At 38.5% G+C, this 23,719-nt stretch overlaps 1 protein-coding gene across 3 annotated transcripts; it reads right to left on the bottom strand.

Annotated features, from left to right (window-relative positions):
- Positions 1–108: 108 nt before the first annotated feature.
- Positions 109–23,074, bottom strand: arhgap4b (Rho GTPase activating protein 4b). Of its 3 annotated transcripts, none has more exons than XM_056734033.1 (24): positions 22,780–23,074; positions 17,283–17,774; positions 16,648–16,819; positions 16,014–16,176; positions 15,805–15,867; positions 13,135–13,308; positions 12,881–13,009; positions 12,183–12,404; positions 11,231–11,332; positions 10,920–11,105; positions 10,738–10,822; positions 9,845–9,872; positions 9,387–9,483; positions 5,804–5,864; positions 5,636–5,713; positions 5,245–5,373; positions 4,245–4,350; positions 3,927–4,145; positions 3,786–3,841; positions 3,393–3,564; positions 3,102–3,197; positions 2,821–3,003; positions 1,711–1,792; positions 109–1,530 (listed from the first exon to the last, which is right to left on the bottom strand). In XM_056734033.1, the coding sequence occupies exons 2-24, from the start codon at positions 17,347–17,349 to the stop codon at positions 1,345–1,347; spliced, it is 2,856 nt and encodes a 951-aa protein (XP_056590011.1). In that variant the 5' UTR covers positions 17,350–17,774; positions 22,780–23,074; the 3' UTR covers positions 109–1,344. The 3 variants fall into 3 exon arrangements, with proteins under 3 accessions (XP_056590011.1, XP_056590012.1, XP_056590013.1); XM_056734034.1 differs by having other exon boundaries at positions 3,393–3,519; XM_056734035.1 differs by lacking the exon at positions 9,387–9,483 and adding an exon at positions 6,377–6,404.
- Between the last annotated feature and the right edge of the window lie 645 nt (positions 23,075–23,719).

Raw genomic sequence — 23,719 nt, 5'->3', positions numbered from 1 at the left:
ATGGCATACTTTAAATAAAGGAATTTAATACATCTATGAAAATAATTTGTCTCCAGAATGCAAACAGATCACAAAACGATAGATCACACTAATGACAAACTCACAGTATTTCCCAATCTATATAATTTATTCTGATAATATTGTATCTCATACAGCAATGAAGACATCATTTAACAGAGAAACACACTGCTAAGGGGAATGCAACTGTGAGGGAGACAGTGACCCGGGGCAGTAATGTGCACCAGTGCAGAGGACAGGAAGTGAGTGCCATTGTGCTTCCTGTGACTGCACTTGCTCTTTCACAGTTTGATCATCTCGGAAGTCAGGTCTCCTTTCTCTCTTTTTCTGACGTGTTTGATGTTTGACATTTCCTGAGCTGCTCTGAGTGTTTGAAGGAACTCGTCTTCACAGTTATCTTTTTAGTTTTCATACGTGACCGAGAGAAAATGGAGTCAGAGGGTAAAGGGTGGCTGCTCAGCTGTGCTTATTTTGGCCGCTTCACCTGTTTTTACGCAAGTGCGTGTGTTGGCCAGTTTTCAATATAATTATGTTAAAAATTATAGTAATGCATTGTACAACGAAATGAACAAAAGGCTCAAATGCATTTTAAATAGCAAATGACCAAGAAATCTTGAAAAAAAATCTGCAATTGTTATTTAACCTAAACAACGTTTCTTCTTGAATGCAAAAACATTTTAATATCACAATTTTGTACTTGGAGTCTATAAAAAAAGCAAATCAAGAAAATCAACAAAGCTCAAAAATGAAAACAAAATGACATTCTCTCCAAAATATCTTACTAACTTTCACGCTGGCCATAATTTCTTTTTAAACATTTCCAAACCCTCAGACTGTGTTTATCTAAAATAAACAATATGGGCTCTGTCTGTTATTGATGTCAATCCCACAACACACTTACTTGGCTTTTAGTATCTATGTGGCTTGTTAGACTTTTGAAACCAATGTCTGGTACTCCATGAAAACATTACCAGCAGATATGAACATTTCTCCATAACGACACAGCCTAACACTACAATATAAAACCCCAGACAGATTGAACAACACAGCGACAGACGATTATGATTAACTGCCGTCAAAGCTTAAACACAAATACAACCATTAACAGGAGCAATGACTCACACAAAAATAAAATCATAATCAGTCACTGGTTAAGTGATTGCTTAGACTTAACCAGAAATATTTTCTAATACACTTGAGTTAATAAGGCATAAAGACTACCATACTGTACGTCTGGAAAAATATATTCATATTTGTGATGAATTCACTGTTGCCCCACCACTCAGACTCACTCAATACTCAAAATCACTCGTTTATCGTTCTCTGTCAGTCCTGTTGGTCTTGGGCTTTGAAGAGACCTCTGAATCCTTTTTTCATTGAATGCCGAGAACCAATGGAAGATACTGCAGGAGTGGATGCGGGGGGAGAGGAGGGAGGAGCATTCAAGACTTCTTGAGGAGGATGACGGGACAACAGCTCCTTGAAGACCGAGTTCATCTGGCGACTGACCTCCTGAGAGAGTGAGAGAGATGAAGAACGAAGGGAAAAGTGAAAAGAAATGAATGAGGAAAAAAGGAATATGACAGCAAGGGTTGATCAGTATGTTTGAAACAAGCAAGTCATTTGAACGCTCGTATTGGTGTAGGAAATAATGCCCGGAATTAAGTGAAAGTTCATTAGACAGAATCATACCTTGTCGATATGTACTGTCTGTCTATCTGTGGCTCCTCCTGTTGGCCTCAGAGTGTCTAAAGTGTGCCTGCGCTCCTGATGACTAAAAGAAAAAGAGATATTAGTAATGAATATAACCTTTGAAATGCTTCATTTTAGATAATGTAACATGAATGCTAAGCAGGGTCGAACATGGTTATGATGAGAGACTTCCGCAGGGTGCTAATAAGGCCAGCAGGGGGCACTCAGATGTACTCTTAAAATCTGAAGTTCTGAAGATCGGTTGTGTGTCCCTGTTCAGCACTTGAAAGTTTAGGATCACTTACTCTATTTAGATTTTTCCAGATTTAGAATAATAGTGTAGTCGTCAAAACCATGGATATATATTGTGATAATTAACTCTGTGATATTTTAGCATCTTCAAAGTAGTTAGCCTTTGACTAGAATTAGCAAAAATCATACACTTGGCATTTTCTCATCCAGCTTCTTAAGGTCTTAACCACCTGGGAAGCATTTTAAACAATATGGAAGGAATTTTAATCTATGTTGAGATCTTATTGTTAATGTATGCCTTTTATTTCTTATTTGGTCCAAGTAATTCATTCTTTAAAAAAAGTTTTCTAATGAAAGTAACCATTATATTAGCACAATTACACAAACATACAGCTTTAGACTAAAAGATCTTAAGGATTATCCTAAACTTCTGACCGGTATACAGTAAATGTAACAAAATGTATTTTAGAAATGTAGATAAAATAGGCTTACTACAAACAGAATTCAGTCTTATTGTAAATGTTGCACAGAGATTCTGGTACATTTTTTAGTGTTCAAAGTTTCACTAAATGCCATTTAGGTGCTTGTGAATAAAATAATTTCTGATTGGTCAAAAGCAAGAGGCAGCTGCAATAAGATACAATCTCTTTATCTTGCATGGCTTATGCTACTGGCAGCTGCATGCAAAGTTTTTTTTCTCCCCAGTGTCACAATTATCGCCATCTCTATTCTGACTTTTTACCTTCTGAAAATAAGGTAAACTTCCAGTGTACCTTAAAAACAAACCGTTTTTACAGAGGTCACACAATAATTTTTTAAACATCAGTTTTTATATGTGATAAGATTAAGTGGTCTCACCCTGAGATTTGACGTGCAACTGCAACTGACTGTGGAGGAAGAACAATTCGTCCCTCGGGCACATGAAGGGTGAGCTTTCGTATGGGGCTTCCGCTGCCGCAGCCACCCACGCCTACACTGTTGCCTCCACTGCCTGTCCTCTGCCGGCCTGGCAGAGACGCGCTGTCACTGTTCACCCTCATGCTGGGCAATGACAGCAAACACACAGTACAGGTAAAATCTCAGTTGTCCTGTGCAGAGTATTCATAGTGCAATATTATCAGAGGAGTGAATGAATGTACCGGGAGCTGTGTTCAGCAAGCTGTTGATCTTCTGTTAGATTTCCAGTGCTGCCCCCTCGACTATCTTCTTTCTTCCCTCGTTCCTTACGCTCTGCCCTGAGGATCAGAGGACTGGATGAGTTACTAACACTAGTGAGTAAAGTTAAGAAAACGTCACTGATGGTCATTTTTAGCGCCTCTGAAATTGCTTTTTAAGTTATTAATATGCATTGTTTTATTCAATCTATTGTCATGAAGATCCACAAATGACAGAAATTAAATATTTGATATTTATGGAGAATATGGTCTTACCCCTCCAGCACATTGATGTACTTATGAGGAATCAGGCCTCTCACTCCTCCTATTTCCCCTCTCCACCAATCAGGAGAGGCTTTGGTGTGTAGTAGGAGGTGGTCACCCTGCTTGAATGACAGCTCGGCTGCGGAGCGTGCAACATAATCAAACAAAGCCACTGCCTCCCACTCTGAACATACGCCACATAAAGCGCAAACACAGCACACAGCATGGCAACACACAAATAGCACATATGGCAAAATATAGCACACCCAATGTGAAATGCCCACAATGCAACGTGAGGACGCAAGAACCCAACACATAACACACATGGACACATTGACATAATAAACAATTATTCAGAACCTAGAAAAGCATTAGAATAAAAGTATGTATGTTTCATTTTTTTACCATCTTCGCTGGGAAGATGATCAGCATCTCCTTCGCTCTCCTCTGTGATTGGTTCACTAAAAATAAATGTTACAGATTTTTTTTAAAATATAAGCTACAAAAAGACTAAATTTAACATAAGACATAAGCTTTTAGACTCACCAATATTCCTGCTCCAGAGTCATGCATTTCTCATATACCGGGCCTGGGAGTTCGGATACCCCGGGGAAGATGTTTTCACAATGGAGAATCATGTTCTTGACTAGGTCATTAATCTGAGGTGCCAGGGTCACTTCATCACCCCCTCTGAGCAGACTGGGTCCGAAGCACACGGCCAGGTTATAGGGCTGCATCATGTTTTCATCACTGTACTGCGAGACACTAAATGCACAAACCAAACACAAGTTATCACCAAGTTATCACCCTAATCAGGTTTGGAATGATCACAAGGGTCTTCAAGGTAAAGAGAGCAGGACTTACTGATGAAGGAATGCGAATAGATAACGCATCACTATGACGACCGGTCTGGGGAAGGACGAGACCACGGTCTTTATCTGAGCTATCCTCTCTGTCGTATTCTCAATCTCTGTAACAAAACGCCACAAATGAAAAGAGACACTGGAACTTAGTCAAGAAGAAGTGTGAATCAATTAAAGACACTTCTTATGTGACGTTGCTTGTCAAAACCCAGCTAGTCGTTTTTTGTTTCTTTCATTAATTTAATCTACAATTCTGTGAATATGTTATGTGCCGTCCTGAAGAGACCATGAATGTGCAAATTCACAGTTTTGGGGGAAATGGAAAAAACACTGTACTTTTAAAATGATTAAATACTGTGTTGTCAAACTTGTCAAGCCCTTTTAATACTTTTTATTGGTTAGATATAACCCAGTGACAGATATAAAGGGTGACTAAGAATATTGATTTATGGTCAAAACAAGGTTTACAGGGTTTCAGAAGGACAGCAGCAATATTTTTGAAATTATTATTATTGACCAAGCAATGCCAAAAAATAAAATCAGTTAGGTCATATCAAAGTCCAAAATAAATGTTCAGGAAGCTTACCTCCAGTGTTTTTTTTTTGTGTGTGCAAAATAAACATAATGTCAATAAAATCATTTATATCAGTATTTAAAATATTCAATTTATAATTTTGTTTAATAAATGAAAATTTGAGTAGTGTATCTTGAAATCTATCGTATAATCGATCCTATTATTAATATATGATAAACATACAAAACCGATTTTTGGGTTATAGCTACTTTAATGCTCAAAATCTCAAATCAAATTGAGTAATTTGATTATGAGACTTCAGCCTGGATTTCACAGAAAGGATCACATATGACAAGCATTTAATGGAACACAAGACAAGTTGTTTTGAACAAATTTTGCACTGACCTATTTTTTCATACATTTTAAGTAAAGGGTATCTGAGAACCCAAAGAGTTTTTAGGACCTCTGTTCACACAAGCAAACTTACGGACACACTCCATGAGCTGGCTAAAGCTCTCATCAGGAAACAAAGGCTTTTCCAGACCTCTGAAATAAAGCTTCAGAACTCCTGCCACTGAATCAATGTCACTCTCATTATCAGTGAGGGGATCTTCTCCTGACAAACCAGAACAACACAGAAGAGACTTTGAGAAATAATTATTTCTAGAAATTATTTGTTACCATGAAATAAGTAATCATGTTATATCAAATAAACATACAACACGAACTATAACACCGTGTCTACACCAGACGCGACACAACAAAAGACATTAGACCCATATACATTTTTTATTTGTCCACACCGGATGCAGCAGTGTCCAGTTTAGACACGGTGTAAATGTTTTGGAGTGTGTTCATCAATTTAAACACTATCTCACCTCGTTCAAAGTCATCTCTGATATTATTAACCTCAGTCTGTGATCCAGGCACTCTAAAAATGCCTTCATGATGCAGACCTGACCAAAACACATCACATTAACATTTACAGGACTTACTTTATTATTGTCTATAATACTTAATGAGTTTATTTTGATGGACAGGTTTACCGTGCAGGTTGATGAAGCGAATGCAACTCTCCACCACCAGGGGGATCTGTTGCCCAGAGCTCTGAGAGACAGAAATGAAGGGGAATTGGCAAAATTATGCATTTGCATTGGAGTGCGACTGTGTAAATTCATTATAGGAAATTTATTTTAAAATATTTTGATATTTTTGGACACTTAAGTCAAATTTCTTTGCTTTTTTTGCAATTACTTGAAATCAGCTGCTTCCCAAAGTCAGTTTTAGTATGAAGTCAAATCCTGCACCCAAGAAGAGGAACCACAGGTATAGATGTAATACAAGAATGTGTCTGTATACTTCCTAATTTAAAGCAATCTTATATTTTAAAGTTTAAGACCTAATACATTTTCTTTATGAAACATGTTCCTGAAAAAAGTGTGTGTGTCCCATATTGGTTTCAAAATGAATGACACTTTGACATTTTACAATATCAATATCCATGTTGGCTTAAGTGTCCTTATATCTTTTGTGGGTTTTCATATCAAGTACAATATAAATGCATAGAAAGCAGCTGCAGAGAACAAACAGATGCACGCGTGACGGGCAAACAGCTGTACCTGAGTCCTCGACATCCGCCTCCTTCTTCTACAGTCACAGCCGCCAAAGCAGACACAGAGAAGAACAGGAGGAAAGTAAAAAGGTGGTGTAGATTGTGTGGCATGACCAGGAGGAATATAACACATTGAAAACAAGTAGAAATGACAGGAGAGCAAATGCAAAAGCAGGAGAGATTAAAAAGATTGGGGGCAAAGGAGAGAGACAAAAGTAGAGAAGAAGGAGTTTAGATGACAAGCAACACGCCAGGACAGCATTCCTGTTTTCATTTAGATTTATATAGACACGGATAATGCACTTAAGTGTCAGAAACTGCATGTTAGCAAAGCTAGGGGCTTTGTTCCCTTTTTCTAAATCGTATTTGCATGCACTTTGTCAGAAAAATGACTGTTTTACAATCGTAAGGAGCTGCGCCCATTGATCAAACATTTAAGTCAGAAATCTGTTGTTGGCAAAGCAGTTCTGTGGCCCTGGCTGCATTATCCAATTATTAGCGGCGTAGCGAGAGTGCATTTCTCATAGATTTACTGTCCACTTTAGATGAAGAGATACACCAGCCAATACTAATGCAGGGTGTAGAAGACTGTTAAGACACTATACAATTCACAACACAACAAAAGGGTGAGAGGAGAGAGCCAGATGGCGGAGCAGTGCTCTGTAGGCCTGAGCTCCCAGGAATAGTGGAGAACACAGAGGTAATCTCTGAGAAAATATTGTGCACCCTGCTGAAACAACCTGGATAGACCACTGGCATATGTTGCGTGTTTGTGCCCAAACGGGATTTTAAACCATAGATAATAAAGATTGTCATTCAATCTAGTCATCCTGGTGAAGCTAGAACCAGAGCAGAACTAACCAGCATATACCAAACAATTCCAAACAGGGTAATTCCATGCAAATGTCAACCTTAAGATCTTAAAAACTTAACAAATTAAGTTTCACCAACTGTTTTTACTTCACTGATGGCTCAGATGTCAATATATTTGGTTGTTGAAATACGCGTGAGAAAGCTCTCTTAAAGTTCTAAATGCATTTGATGTGTTTTTAAAGTAATGTTTTCTATAGTCGGGTAAGTGAATTGTCACATCTATAACAGAACTGTCACATCCATAATAGTCCATATTTCTCATAAATGAGCATATGAAAAAAATATATATAAAGAGCCATCTCTACACCATTTTGGGGGGGTATTATTACATCTGGTTCACACATTTTAATTCACAGAAATCTTACAATGCATGTTGTTCCATCAAAAGCAATTGTCCTTTTTGTCACATCCATAACACAGATTTTTCCTTCTTTTAAAAAAGAAAACCCCTGCATAGACTGCTTTTCCCTGACCATCATCAGGGGTATAGTGAAGTATAAACAGATGGTACACTATAATGGGAATAGATACAGTCTCTGAGAATTTATATTTCAAGTTATGACTAAAAATGTCACATCCATAATGCTGGAATTGTCCCATCTGTGCTGGATTCTACTATGCTTGTGTCCCATCAATTTTATTAAGTAAATTCACCATGAAGGTCAACCAGCATCAGCAGAACAACTTTGCTGGTTAACCAGCTTCCCAGTTAATATTAGATAGTTAACACATTGGCTTTGCGGGTCTGCCATTATATAAACCAGTCTAAACCAACTTTTATGCTGGTCCAAGCCAGTCTTTTCAACATCTCATGCACATACAGAGTGACAGTTTGTAGATGAAGCCAGACTTTGTGGTTAATGCACAGTAGATGTCAAGAGCTCTATGTTAAACTGATAGTTTTCTAGTTTGGAGTTCCCCAATGCTATCAGAGGGCCACATCCTGCAGCCACTTTTGATTTGATCTGAATTTGCACAATACTAACAAAGTGAATGAAACTACCAAAGCATTGTATGATGCTATTATTTGCGTGTAAAAGCTGGATGAGCAGGATGCAACATTTCACTAGAAACATAGGAGAGACATTGAGCATGAGTGTTTCAAGGCACTTGCATAATTATTGAAATATTTTTGGAACACAACACAGACAGGGTTTGTCAGTAAGAAAAGATTTCCACTTTTAATAGCACACGCATGCACAGACATACGCACGCCTGCACACACTTTAGCTTTCTAAATGAGGAAAGGTTTAGGTTCCAAATGCGAACATCTTCAAGGTAACACGTTACTTAAAGCTTTCATGTATAATGCATTATAAAGGGTTATTGAAGAATATGATGCATTATAATTGTTAATAATCTGTCTTGTAATACATTAAATGTTGTTGTAAAGAATTATAACCATATTCAAATGCTAAATGTAACAATGAATTAATTAGTGTTATAATGTATTAACTGGTTACAATTATTCATAAGACATGACAATGCTTTATAATGTGCATTACAAGGCATAATTATTACATTAAAACTACTCTTATAATGCATTATAAATATATGCTTTAAGTAAAGCGTTATCTTCTTGACTATTAAACTGTCGTCAAAGTATAGCTAAGTAAACCCACAAACCCAAAGGTGACACATTTTTCTTGGCCGGCACAGGTTTTTATAAGCCTGCAGACGCGAGCGTCTGTCACCTGATTTTATAAGCAGCCGTGTCATTTATGGAAATAATGTAGCATGTCAAATGAAATATGAATCCGTACGCAATAACACAATTATGCAAAGTCAGTCACTTAATGAACAGAAATGTCACGAAGTGACCGCATTATCTTCGCATATGTTCTCATTATCCGACATCGCTTTGAATACACCGAGTGGTCAAACCAAAAGGATCACAAATATTCATTGCGAATGCATTATCGCATTAAAAGCGCAATGATCATCAGACACAGGGGTGTGCTCATGCTCAAAGCCAAACCAGAACCGTACAAATGCAAGAAAGCAAGACATGTGACTAGTTAAAGAAACACAATGAGAATGTAGCACCAGTGTTATGAAAGCCACGCAGAAATGTTAGAGGGACACAGCAGGAACATTACGGAAATCTGTCTCAGAGCAGAGGGCTGTCGGCCACAGGGCTATACCTGGATGAAGGAGAGCATGTCTCCAGAGAAGAGTTTGTGGTTGTACTGGGAGAAGGGCCTGGCTTTCCGCACACGCACTGCCCTACCAGGCTGCATTCTGGGAAATATATACACCAGCACTCCACTGTGACACTATGGCATCAGTGTACTCATGCAAACATGCTAACACATCATTACTCACGCACAACAGATAACAACAACACTCACAACATAAACATACTCTTTAGCGTGCACACATTTTTGGGTCAATTTTGCACAATGGAAAAATGTACAGATATTTAAGCCTCATTAGCAAACTGAACATCTTGTTATGCTGTGTCATATTGGATCTGTCTTCATTTTTGCTGAACATGCAAAGACCGTCAGCACATGTTTGCTGGGTCGTAGCCAGCGTTGTCAGCACATTAAAGTGTGAACAGACTATAGTGACAGAGACACAGATGGGATTTGAGACGCACCTGGAGGAATCGCTGTCGAAGGCCTCGGCTGCAGGAGAGACATGCAAGGAAAATGATCACAGACAGATAATTACATGGAGTTGGCAATAAAGTCATATACAGAAAAACAAAATTTTTAAAGGGATACTTCATATGACAGATACTTTAACCGGACAGATTTAGCCCCCCATTGGCTACCATAGTAGGAAAAAATAGAACTGTTTGCTGTCCTACATTCTTCAAAATGAAAACAACAAAAAATTGATAAGTAATTTTTCTACATGGGAGTCAATGGGGGGCAAAATCTGTTTGGTAATAAGCATTCTTCTCTGTGTTCTTCAGAACAAAGAAATGTATATAGATTTGGAACCACTTGAAGGTGAGTAAATGATGAGAGAAATTCAATTTTTTGGTTAAGTATCCCTTTAACTTCATTTTAATATTTATCTTTTAAAAGGTAGGAAATCACCTAAAAAAAATATTTCATCATTTAACCACCGTCATGTCATTCCAAACTTGTATGACTTTCTTTCTACTGCAGAACCGAAAAGAAGATATTTTGAAGAATGGCTGGAAACCGAACAGCATTGGACCCCATTGACTTTCGTTGTATGGACACAAAACTACTGTTACATTTTTTTAAATATATTTTGTGCTCCACAAAAGAAAGAGTCATATAAATATTTTGAATCATGTGAGTATAAATAAATGATGACAGAATTTGTAGTTTTAGGCGTAAATATTGCTTTAATATTGATGCTGTCTGAATAAATGAAACAAAAAATGCTTATGAATGCTTATTCATCCAGCTTTTGCACATGCACTGTTTTGCTTCAGTCGCTCTTATTAACTTGAAAAGCACCCACATTTTTTCTTCTTTTAGTTCCAAGAAATAACCAATTGTGGTTAGTTACCTTTCTGTATGCCTTCTTTAAGTAGGTCATGCTTGGCCTGGAGTTTTGAGATCAGAGAACTGCCACTTATATGCTCCTTTACTTTCTAAAACAAAATCAAATAAATGATTATTAAGATTGTTACTTTCTGTTACCGCAGAAGAACTTTGCTGTGAGTGTATATGTGTAGGCTTAGAGCTCACTGTAAAGTAGAAACTCTCGGTGTCCTGTAGATTGGCTCTGCGTTTTGCCAGGGTGGGTTTAACTCCTGTGCCGTCACCTGTGCTCTCTGCTGATTGGGTGGTTGAGGTGTCAGGGGTGGGGTTGCAGTCATCATCGCAGATGCTTTCCAGCAGGTTAGAGTATGTTGCCTTAAGTGTCTTACTGATCTAAAGGAAGTTCACAAGTGAGATTGTGTCTTTCGGAGGTCTGACAAATGTCTATATAACTGTATCACAGAGATACGTAGAGCAACTGTGATGTGGTCAATAAGGAGCATGACACAGGATTTTACCTCTTCTGTTTCCAGGGTAACAGAGGAGAGTCTGGACTGAAGCTGCTGGAATCTGGTCTCAAGCTCATACCTCACCTGACCTTCTGCGCTCACTTCACATACCTGTACCACACACAAAACAAACACATGCATGTACCTTTACAACAAAAAAGATTAATATGTGTACTATTGGTATACCTCATATAGCAAAAAAAAAAAACATCCAGTCTAATTTGTATGTACTTTTATACCCAAGTATACTTATTCGGACAGAAAAGTCCAAAGTATATTTGGCCTATGCCTTGTATTCAACATACTCTAAAAGTATAATGGAGTATGAAGTATACTTGGCTTGTAGTTGAGTTACTCTGAGTGGCCTTTTAAATACCTAATAAATATAAAAAACAAGTAGTTCACTGACAGTATACTTAAAAGTGTAATTAAAAGTAACTTTTGTTACAAGTATTAAACAAGTAAACTATCAGTAAGTATATTAGTTCACTTGTACTACAGTTGCGGTAGTTTTTACACTTATACATTCATAAACTAAAAGTGAGCCAGCTCCAAGAAATACCTAAATACAAGTATACTACAAGTACACTGATATTATTACACAAACTAAATAAAGTATACTTAAAATCACATGCCAATCTGAATCCTTCTTATTTTACCTTGCTGGCCCTCCACCATTTTTGATCAACACATTTACATAGTCAGCACTTACTACTATTGAAATGTCAGACTATAAAATTATGAAACTTTAATTGTCATCAATGTAGATTGTATTGAGAAAAACTGCTATAAAACAATAGACATGTCTCCTTTATTTATTATTCATAATTACGTCTACAGTAACTACTGCCTAAATGTGTTTAAAGCTCCTTTGCAATAATGCAAAACTGTGTTAGTATAAAAGTGTTATATAAATAAAATTAAATTATTGGACAGCTATAATGCTAGTTTGATTTGTTACCTGGTCTCCCTCATGGGGCTGGTACTGGAAACGGAAGGGCAGGCAGAACGCTGTGTTGTGAGCCTGCAGAAGAGCATCTCTGTCCTGGCCCTGGTTCAGTGCAGTCACAGCAGTGTCCAGCTGCTGAAGGCCGTTCTTCGTGTTCTGGAGCAGTCGGTTTTTGTTGGAGAGGTATCCACGTACAACCCGAGACACAGACAGGTGGAACCCCAGATCTGTGCACTGCATTCAAAATCAACCAGATGACAGAGACATACAAAAAACAGACAGAAACAGAACAGCTGAGATAAAGTCATCGCTGGAGCAGATATGAATGTTTTGCTGTAACGTTTCTGACTTGACATGTTTTACAATGTGCCTGGAGGCAGTATGAATTACAAACAGGCCCACACCTGGGAGCTGAGATCAATGATTTAGAAGATGTAGGTGAGAGCAGGAGGTGCTATAAGACATTTACTGCCGTTTCAAAGTCTGTAACTTAGTACTGTGTCTCAAGGTTTGATACCAAATAAACATGTCTGCTACAATTTAGCCTAGACTTTCCTTAATTAAACTCATTATAAAGCAAAAAAAGACAAAGGGTCCATGCTACTTTTTGGTTATGGGTCATTTCAAAACAAAAAAAGGAACTTAAAAACTACCACATCCTGATGAGTGTCTAGACAAACGGTGCTGGGACAGAACTGAATTAGACTCACATCAATCAGAGTGCAAATATCTTCCAGATAGTACTTATTCATGGTGACATTAGCTGCTGACAAGTTGAGCAAGTAGTCATTACGAGCTTTAGTGCACTTCAGCTGAGTTTCCTGTGCTTTCCCTTGTCTCTGAAACACACACACATATACGGTGGGTTTAGAGATAAAGTGAGATCTTGCTCTTCCTGTACCATCTTCACAGAGCAAAGCACCGGATGTTAACACGTTCCATTCTCTCAAACCACCATCACTACCTTCTCCATCAGTCGCTCAATTTTTTTCACCGAACTGCGTCTCTGCCCTCCTGATTGGCTGAGCCCAAGATCAGCTGACTTGCCCGTTTGTTTCTCCTCCAGTCGTGTGGCCTCTTTGAGCTTCCCTTCAGCAGCCAGACAGTCGGTGTGGTACTGATGATACGTTTTTAAAGCCTGTGAATGATCAGCAACCAAAGTCACATGAGCTGATAGAGTTAGGGGTGTCACCATATATATCGTTATTGACAATAATCATGATATTAAAAAGAACGGGTTATCAATACCGTGTAAGTTCTACACATATCGTAAATAATTATTTCAAAGTTTTGCCTTCTTTAGAGACACAATGGTTCCAAACTCTCTCTCTCGCTTACTTAATTTATGTGCGATTCATTGTCCAAAACAGTGAAAACACAAAATATTAATCAAAATATTTTTTGAAAGATGAATTAGACTGATAGCAAAAAACCTTCCTTTTAAAAAAAACTAGTGGTGGGCCGTTAACGGCGTTAACGCCGTTAACGCAGTGAGACTATTATCGCGCGTTAAAAAAAATGTCGCCGTTAATCTATTCTCAAAGTTGGGTTGGGAGCTGGGTCTATACTACGCAAGCTATGATGACTTTCACCTTGATATTTTAGCGCGGATGTATACCAGCTTAACTGCACTGCACGGGGCGAGAACGAGATTTTTCAACTCGCGTGATTCGCGTCATTCGCGGAAGCAGCCTCATCATCTTATAACCAGGGCTTCATTCTCGCCGCCTCATCATCTCATAATCAGGGCTTCATTCGCGCGATTCGCGCAGCAAGTAGGTCTATTGGCTCTTTTCATTAACATATAAATCACTCGCGCTTGAGGCGCCATTCGCGTTTGGTCTGAACACAACATAACGTTACTGTGAAATTACCGCATCAAACGTGACGTGCTAACATGAGTGCAGCTATGAAGCCGCCGGGTTTGCTTCAGGGAATATTAATTTTTAAGAAGCTTCCCAATAGGAACATCGACAAGACTAACGTTGTTTGCACCTTGTGCAATGCGGAATTGGTTTAAAAAAAAACACTTTCTCTCAACAGGTAGTGGTCTAACTTTAGTTGAAACCAGTAACTTTGTATTGAGATCTAATGTATTATGGCTCCTGTATGACATATCGCTTGTTGCTCCCTCACTCTTTGTAAATCGCTTTGGATAAAAGCGTCTGCTAAATGACTAAATGTAAATGTACTGTAGGAGCTCTTCCAGTCTCAAGTACCACCTAAACGGAAATCATCCCTTAGCTAATGCGGAAGTCAACGCAAGTTCATCTTATTGAACATAATTTAATTTTCATCACCAATTATCATAGTAGAACAGCTTTCTCAAGCAGTTTGTGATGCATTTTGGAAACCGGAGATGAGCCCCTGGTCTAATGCGCCACCTGGCTTGAGAAACCCGTTCTCAAAGACTTACTTTTAGTCATTATTTGGGTAGCACACATATTCTGAATGCCTTCGGCAGAATTCAAATGAGCCATTTTAATCTAGATTAATCTAGATTAATTTTGGAATTAATCTAGATTAATCTAGATTAAAAAATTAATCTATGCCCACCACTAAAAAAAACATTCATAGTGTGATAATATTATTACTGTGATTTTTTTTGCCACGATAACCATGTAGTGAAAATCTAAGATTGTGAAAGCCCTTATTTACAACATGAACTGCAAACAAATTGTCTTGTTTCACGCAAAAAAACAGCAGTATCCCAACAGTGTAACATTATCGTTTTTCAGAAATCTACGCTTAAATTGAAATTCCAGAAATATATATATTTTTTAAATCTTGTTCGCAAAAATACTCAAGTATCATATCAGTGCAACCTTTTTCAAAAAACTATGTTAAAAATTGTGTGCAAAGAATTGCCAATGAATGTTGTACTGAAATGCATTTTATGAGACATCTCCTCATTTCCTCATTTAATTTAGTGATCTTTTATTGGACAACAAACTGTTTAAGAACACTTTCCTTGAAGCATGAATGTATAATGCATTAAAAAAGTAGTTTAAAAGCATTGTAATGTCATATAAATAATAATTATTACAGTTAATACATTATAACACTAAGCAATTCATTGTTACACTACACATTTTAAATTGGTTACACTTCTTCACAACTACATATAATGAATTCCAACACACATTATGAAGAATTACAATAAATTTTACCCTTTAATAACTCTTTATAATGCGTTAGACATACATGCTTCAAGGAAAGTGTTAGCAAAATATTTTTTGCACTGTATTAAAGTGTGCTCAATGACAATTCACTTTTTATGCTCCATCTAAATGTATGTAATAACACAGACTTAAAATGTGTACAGGTCTGCACAAATATGAACAAGCACCCACAAAAGCACTGAGCCTTGAGCTTCGAGTCCAGATACTTGTGTTATGGAAGCTATTTTGTGCTTACTGAAGAGAGAACACACAGCTGCTGCCAGCCAGGGTCACTGCGCCTGATTATGCAGTTCTGACCCAGGCACAGCTAGGAACTAAAAAACTGTTTGTCTGTAAAAAAACCCAGAGGACAGGGGAGCTAAAAATGGTTCAGGATGTGCTAAATTGTAATGAGACATGGTCTTTACAACTGTCTTTAGAACACAAACACACAAATTTAGTCTCAAACCCACCGTCTGCAGCTCTGTGGTGACTTTCAAGAGCTCGTCCTGCATTTGTAGCCCCACCTCTTTGCTCTGAAACACAGAGAGTAAAGACTCATTGTGAAATGAGGAAGATGGTGCTGTTGTGTGTGGGAGTATGTTATGTCAGTAAATATGAGAGGAAGAGAAAGGGGGTGGAAGTCGGAGCTCATAACAGAAAGCAAGATAAATATCTTTACCCGCTTTGCCAGGCGTTGTGTGTCGTCAATGCAGTGTGAGAGTCTCTGTGTGAGGGTGTTGCTACAGAGTTCACTCAGTGAGCTGTGATCTCGACTCTCCTGCCTGGTTTGGGTCAGCAGAACTGACCAGCACTGAGCCACCGACATGTCCAACTGCTCCTTCCTAAAGAAAGACGTAGGCTGAGATATTACATAAACATAACACACATACATAAATACATCTAAATACATCATGAATATGCCAGAATTTAACCTGTATCCTGCTTAAAGGGATAGTTCACCCTGAAATTAAAATTAATTCATCATTTACTCTTGTCATTTCAAACCTGTGTGACTTTCTTTCTACTGCAGACGCAAAAGAAGATGTTTTAAAGAATGCTGGTGACAGAAAACTGTTGGTCACCATTGACTTGCATTAGTTTTGTGTCCATACAATAGAAGTTAATGGGGACCAACGTTTTTTGTTTACCAGCATTCTTCAAAATATCTTCTTTTGCATCTGCAGAAGAAAGAAAGTCATACAGGTTTGAAATGACAATTTCAGGGCGAACTATCCCTTTAAGAACCACAGCACCACACATCTACATCATAGGGTCATTTTTATATCAGATATAAAAATTATCGTGGCGGTTACCTCTTGGTCTTGATGGTGAACTTCTCACTGAGTTTCTCCAAAGAGCGAGCATACTCTGCCTCAATCTCACCCCGTCTGCGCAGGTACTCGCTGAGATCCTGCAGCTGCTGCGTCTTCACCTCCACCTGCGCATCCAGGATTTTTAGCTGCTCTGACAGCTGACCGCGAACCTCTGAGCAAAAGAGGGAAAGGGATCATGTCCGGATGGATTTCAGCACATAAGCAGTGTGAACTTTGTCTCGGGCCTGATTGGATGTGAAAGCATAACCAATACTGGCTATAAATACTGCATATCCTCAAATTACAGAATATATGCACAGGGTAAACACAGAAAATTAGGATTACTAAAATAATCTAGTTGGTCACTTTTTACGTTCACTATATGGAAAAGAACTGCTATGCTGTATAAGATGTTTTGAGGCTTAACAACCACGATTACACATTCTATAACGTGTTATGTTTTGCAAAGAAGAAAGTCATAGACTAGAGCTTTCAAAAGACACAAGGGTGAATAAATGACAAAGATCTTTGAAATAATATTACTTTTAATGTGGAGAAGTTTAGCCGTACTGCAAAAAAATCTTGTTTTACACAAAAAAGTATACAGATATTGAGTTACATTGAATTGCCTTTACCTTTAATTTGTGTCTCATACTCCGCCAGACACCCTTTCTCCTTTCTCAGTTTTCCATGTGATGTCATGATGCCTTTGCCGTAGTAGCGCTTCCCTCAGTGTGCTCAGGCCCAAAATGTCTATACTGTATAACACACAGTTTTCGTCCTCTGTTTAAAGGACCTTTTCTAATTCCTGTTCCTGCTGTGTGTGTTTGGCTAAATTAATTATATTTCCATTATTTTGCTGAAATGATGTAACATGTTCTGCCAGGAATTCATAACGGGCACATGAGGAAAAGCGTCTTTCGATTTGTGCCCTCAGCAAAAGCAGAACAGGGAAGTCTCTGTGAGCATGTGTGTGTGTGTGGAGAGCGAGTTCCAATAGAAACACTTCTTAAAGTCCTGTGTGTGTGTGCGTTTAAAAGTATGTTCACAGCAGAGAATATGGGAGCTTTGGAGCTTGATAATTGTCTTTTGACGTTTCCTGAGAACGTATCTGTGATTGTCTTCGCCTGAAGAAGAGAGACATAATATGTGTTATCAATGTGACAAACGATGAAGACAGGCACATTAAATTAAACGTTGAAGTAAACACAAGATAAGTGAGACAGTGAGAGAGAGAATAGACAAAGTCGTCGCTTCGGCGTGATGAGTTTTGGGCACTTCCAGATGAAACAAAAAAACGGTTTGAACAGAGCACACCTGCCCACATCCTGTTTGTCTTCTCTTGTGAGTGATTCAGAAAGATTCTCACAAGAAAACATCATGTCAATCATGGGTGATTCTAGGATTTTATTGTGAGAGGTGCTTATTGAGCCGATGATGCTGCTTATAGTTCTTGCTTTAAGCGCTAGAGGTCACAAGTTTTGGGGGAAGCGCTGAGTGTCAAAAGGATTAGGTCTGCTGTAGAGGGAAGGATATTATTTTGTGTAACAAGCTTTAATAACTTTACAGAGAAAAAATGGTTTATTACAGAAGTATGTGACTGTTGTGAGATGGCTGTCTGAAGTGCCCTAGAGTTGATGTGAGTTGCGTCAGTAATGGCCGTTGGTCTTATGAGAGGGTGGAGGGATCTGACTCATCATTACTCTCTAAAGTCAAGAGTGCTGCTCTAGCACACTGCAAAAATCTAAGGCAGCACAATGTGACATAACATTAAAGGACTAGTTCGTCCAAAAAAAATTATTCTTTGATCGATTACTGCCCCTCATGTCATTCCAAACCTGTATGACTTTCTTCTGCCGAACACAAATGAAGATATTTTGAAGAATGTTGGTAATCAAACAACATTGAACACTATTGACTTCCATTATATCGACACAAAACCTCTTAGATATTTCTCAAAAGATCTTCTTTTGAACAGCATGAGGGAGAATAAATTATTGTTTTTGAGAAATGTATGTACAGTGTGCTCATGCGTTGGGGATGCATTTTCTTGTAAGTAGGTTTGTATGTGCCTTAGCTCATTTATGTTAATAAACACAATTTTATTAAAAACCAAGCCATACAAAGTAACGTAACACAATGTTTCTGCTGAAATTAGGTCAATCTGTGGTTTGACCGAAATCAGCTTGCATTGAAAATTCATTATTTTAATTAAAACACAACAATGATAAAAAGGTACTACTAATACACATTTGTATTACCTATATAAAAATATTTTTAGGGAATGGGAATTTTTTATTATTCTTTGTGTATAAAAAGCACACTGTCCACTTCATTGAGTTGCCATAGTAGACTTCAGCTCTCTTTCTCCAGTGTTTAGAGGTCAGGAGCCACAGTCAGCCAATCAAAACCCAGCTGAGACTTCATTATGATAATGCAATTATTGATTCACAAGCGTGAATCGGATTTGTGTAAAATGGGGTTGAATTATATTGCATTAGTGTATGCCAGTGCTGCTGGAAGTCAATGTTTTTAAAACTCTTGGCAGTTGTCTCTGAGTAAAGGTCCGAAATTTTCGTATTGTTTTTTTTTATATTTGGCTCCCGTTTGTACTGAATTGTTATTAAAAGCCACTCAAAATGCTTGCTACGGATGCGAAAATCGAACTCGGTCCGATTCTTTTATGACGGATGAAAATACCGGAGGCAGTGTGTAATTGTTATTGACACAACGTGAGGTCGTATTTATTTTTTAACATGCGTAAATTTCGGATGCAACTTTCGGACTCTATCTTTTAAATAGTTAACTCTAATATGATTTTTTTCAGAAGAAAAAAAATGCAACCTTGCATTCTACTTCTTATAAAATCAGTGATGTCGACCCATTTGACAGCATGGCATGCAGTATACAGAATTCACAAATCCACATATTAAGGGGAGGGGAGGGATTTTTTATGTTACACAGACATATAAGCAGGCACATATTGATCCAGCAATGGAATGCCTGTGTGAGAGGCCAGTCCAGTGTCCTGAGCGAGTGAATGTGCTTGTTTAAACTTGATCTGGCTGCTGTATTGAGTTAAAGAAACCGAGGGGAATTGGAGATCCATGAGATCAATCCTGTTTTACGCTCCCAGTGGTAGCTGGAAAGAGGCTGAGCTCTGGTCTTATCTCTCTCAAAGCAGAAGACCACAGGACCCTCTCACACACACATTTAAAGCATCCACTGCTGAGACCTCTGCTGTACAGTCTCAGTGAAATACAGTGATTCGACCATACCACATACAGAACCACAACATTAAACATTAAAGGTCCAACTAACATAAAACCACTATGGAAAGCTTTGGCATAGCAGATTCTGTACAGACAAACAGAAATTCTTTGTTAACTCCTGCGTACTCTTCCCTGCTAGAATGCCAGGCACTGCTCGATTATGCCAAAAATCATAATCACAATTATTTTGGCCAACATTGAGATCCTGATTATTTAACACGATTACTCATTAACTTTTAAAACAACGACAAATAAACAACTTTGCTTTGAAATTGTGCATTCAACTGCAAAATAATGTAAAGAAATGGCACAGCTGAACCACTATAAAGGGATGCGCTGTGGATTTATACCACATGAAAAGAGAGGATCCTTGCCAAATGAAATGCGGCACAATAAACATTTTACATTGGTTGTTTTGTTTTTGTTATTGTTGATAGAAAAAAATTGGCAATTAGGATTAATTTTCGGTTAATTCCACAGCCATACTACCTATGTCACACTTTACAGGCAACATGAAAGGAGAATTTATCCTCCTTAGTTTCTTTGCGAGTTCCTGAATTAATTACTTGTGCACTTTATTCAACATAAAAGTACTGCAATAATTTGCCACCTTTAAAATACCGTTTCCATAAAGAGATAATTTTTACTTATACAATCTATTGCAACAAAATCATGCCCCGCCCTACTTTTTCCACCAAATATATTTTCACACAAAAATACAAAACACAAAGAAAAGAGCTAACTAGGTTGTGAAAATCTTCTATCCTCTAAATCATACACCAAGCAACACTCTTGCTAATATAACATTTTAACCCACAACAGTTATCCTCCCACTGCACAACAGCACACAAACCATGTAATGTGATAATGCATTACTACTCTCACACCACATCCATGACGCAAACAGCCCCTCACACTTTCCCCTATTGCCATGAGGCTTTCAGATGTGTGTGTCTGTTCAATATTACAGTTCAGATCAACAATTAGTAAATGACATCACAATGCACAACATATCGATAAACTAGGCAAACCTAGAAAAAAGTTCATTGAGGCATCTGTTAAACATGTTTTAAAGTACACATCTAAGTTTAGCTGCTTCTTCCATTAACATCCATTCACACAACAGTAAAATATAATTATAACTGTTACAAAGGTTACACATGACAGGATAATATTTCTAGGTGGTAACATTGGGGCAGGAACTGTTTTGCTCAACTGCCAGTATTCTACCCCCTTTAAACTTATGCATGGATGCACAATTCGTTTTATTCATTCACACAAGCAACACTGTATGTCTCATGAATTGTTTCTTCATATTTACATAGACATGCTAAAATTTCAAGGGCATACACACACTTAATGTTAAACATGACAGGACACTATTTCAAGTTTTCCAAACTTATGCTTGGGATAATATTGGGACAAGACCTGTTTTGCCCAACTACCATGATACTACCCCTCCAAACTTAGGCATGGAGGTCATTTTGAGGCGGAATCTGTTTTGCCCAATTGCCATGATTCTACAGTCTCCAAACTTATACATGGGGGTAATATTGGGACACTAATGATATAAGCACAATTCGGAGAATAAATAAATAATCTTTATCTCATGACTGAGATGGGATAAAGAGGCATTTGTAATGGAGCCACTGAGATGTGAGCGATAGCTCAGAGAGGTAAATGTGAGAACTGAGTTGAGGTCATGCTGAAATGAGGCTGCTAATCTGACAAACACCATACATTTTACTGCACTGTCTGCCCAGTTTCGTAGCGTGTAGACGATGAGAACACACACACACTCTAATCCCATATTAAGCAGCTTGAATGCCCCCAGTGTTTCCTACACTTCCCCTAAAGTCTGACATTGTGATGCTCTCTGTGGGTACAGGGAACAGATCTTTCCTCTCTGCTCTGAGCCTTAAGTTTGTTCCACCACAGCGTTTCGTCTCGCCTTGTCTGTCCAGTTTCCCCTTTGAACCATTTTTTAAATCATTTTTTAAGAATGCTTATATACCTCGTGCCACATCTTCGTGGCCAGTGCAATTTCATCTCCTAATCATATAAAGTATGTCTTAAAATATTTGACTCTCAGTTTGTTTACACGGAAATCCTTTTAGATCGTTTTCTTTTATGTCCCCATGTGCTAACCAAGATTTTGCTTTTGTCCACAATATCACATCCTGTTAGTCTTATATTAACAAATGCCAGTTCCTTTAATTGAAAGCCACGTATATACATTTTTTAAAAGTTGAGGTCAAAGGGTACTGATTAAAGAGCGTGATAAGGGTATAACAAAAAGGAAAAAAAAGGCATTAGACCATAATAATAAAGGGAAAGAGATGCATGAGAAAATGAATCAGAGACATAAGCAAGAAAACCCTGAGTGAAATGACAGCGCCACAGATGTTCAGGAGGTGATGAGGTGGGAGATCTAACCACTGATGTGGGCCGGACTAGGTGATAAGGATCAATGCTAAGACACAGTGAAAGAGGAAGAAGCCAGTCCGTGTGCTGTTAGTGGTTTTCTCTGTGTGCGTGTGCCACTCACACGTAACACAGACAAATCTGTCACGTATGCTTGAGCATGCAGCCTGTGCATGGAAATGAGAGATGCATAACGGTATATGCATGCACAGACACAAAAACATGCACTCTTAGGCATGAACACTGAAGTGATCATGCATGCTGAAAATGGCTCTCTGTCATACACACACAAACATGGCAATGAGTGTCCACTGCATGTTTGAAGAGGTGGGGGAGGCAGTAATGCTCTACACATGATTATACAACCAGTCATGCTGTGAGAAACAGTAAAAGAAAATATGTGAAATACATTTTCAATAAAGAAGCTCAATCTTACCTCATGCTCCGTAGTTCTCTCTGTCGTTTCTTCACCTCCTCTCACTCTCGGACACAGAGAAGGCTGTGTTTAAGTCACATAGATTTCATGCAGCCAGTTTGATTTCCCTTCCTCTGACACATTCTACACAAATGACTCTCTCTCTCTCTCTCTCTCTCTCTCTCTCTCTCAGGCATGCATTCAAAATAAACCAGTGCGTCTCTTCCTTATGCACGCGCGCACAAGCTCACACACGCATGCTAGAAAACAGCTCTTCTTCTCTTCACACACACATGCATACAGCACACGCGCATGCTGAATATAAGCACCTCCCTCTCTCTCTCTCTCTCTCTCTCTCTCTCTCTCTCTCTCTCTCTCTCTCTCTCTCTCTCTCTCTGTGTGAGTGTGTGTGTCTGGGCTGCTCTCAGGCAATCAGAGAGAATGTCATAACCCAAACCACACCCCCTCGCCCCTCTCCCCGCAGGCTTAGACTACTATAAATACAGGGATGGATATGAATATGCTGTCTTCCTCTCTTAGACTTTCCCCATCCAGAGCTCTCGTTCCTAATATTCTCTCTCTCTCTGGCCATGAAATGCCTCTCTTATGACCTTGCTTTGTGTTCACAGACGCCCCCCCTCTATCCACACAGGACTATTGTACAGTCATGGGTCTATTAAATGCAATAGCACTCGCATTTGATGGGCTGTAAAACCAACACCGGCCATTCAAAAGTGATTAAGGAAGCAGCATTAACAAAAGCGGGTGAGAAAACAGTGCAACAACAATGGCTGCACGATGCACCTGCTGCCGCTGCGACTGACTGACTGCGATATTGCGCAGAATTGTAACCGCAACGAGCGTCGTCATGAGCTGATCACTGAACTGTCGCATTTATCTAAACGCTCTAGTTATGTAGCCTATTAGATGCATTATTACGCAGACAAAGAGCAGGTCAAGA

The sequence above is a fragment of the Triplophysa dalaica genome, chromosome 20 (genome assembly GCF_015846415.1).
Source record: "Triplophysa dalaica isolate WHDGS20190420 chromosome 20, ASM1584641v1, whole genome shotgun sequence".
Classification (NCBI taxonomy): domain Eukaryota; kingdom Metazoa; phylum Chordata; class Actinopteri; order Cypriniformes; family Nemacheilidae; genus Triplophysa; species Triplophysa dalaica.
The sequence above is the reverse complement of the archived record's forward strand: the minus strand, read 5'-3'. Positions and strand labels throughout refer to the sequence as shown.

Coding starts and splice junctions, on each gene's coding strand:
- arhgap4b (XM_056734033.1), bottom strand. CDS start 17,349: ATGACATCACATGGAAAACTGAGAAAGGAGAAAGGGTGTCTGGCGGAG. Junction 15,868..16,013: donor CACAACGCCTGGCAAAGCGG/GTAAAGATATTT, acceptor TCTGTGTTTCAG/AGCAAAGAGGTGGGGCTACA. Junction 3,565..3,785: donor TCATCTTCCCAGCGAAGATG/GTAAAAAAATGA, acceptor GCGTATGTTCAG/AGTGGGAGGCAGTGGCTTTG.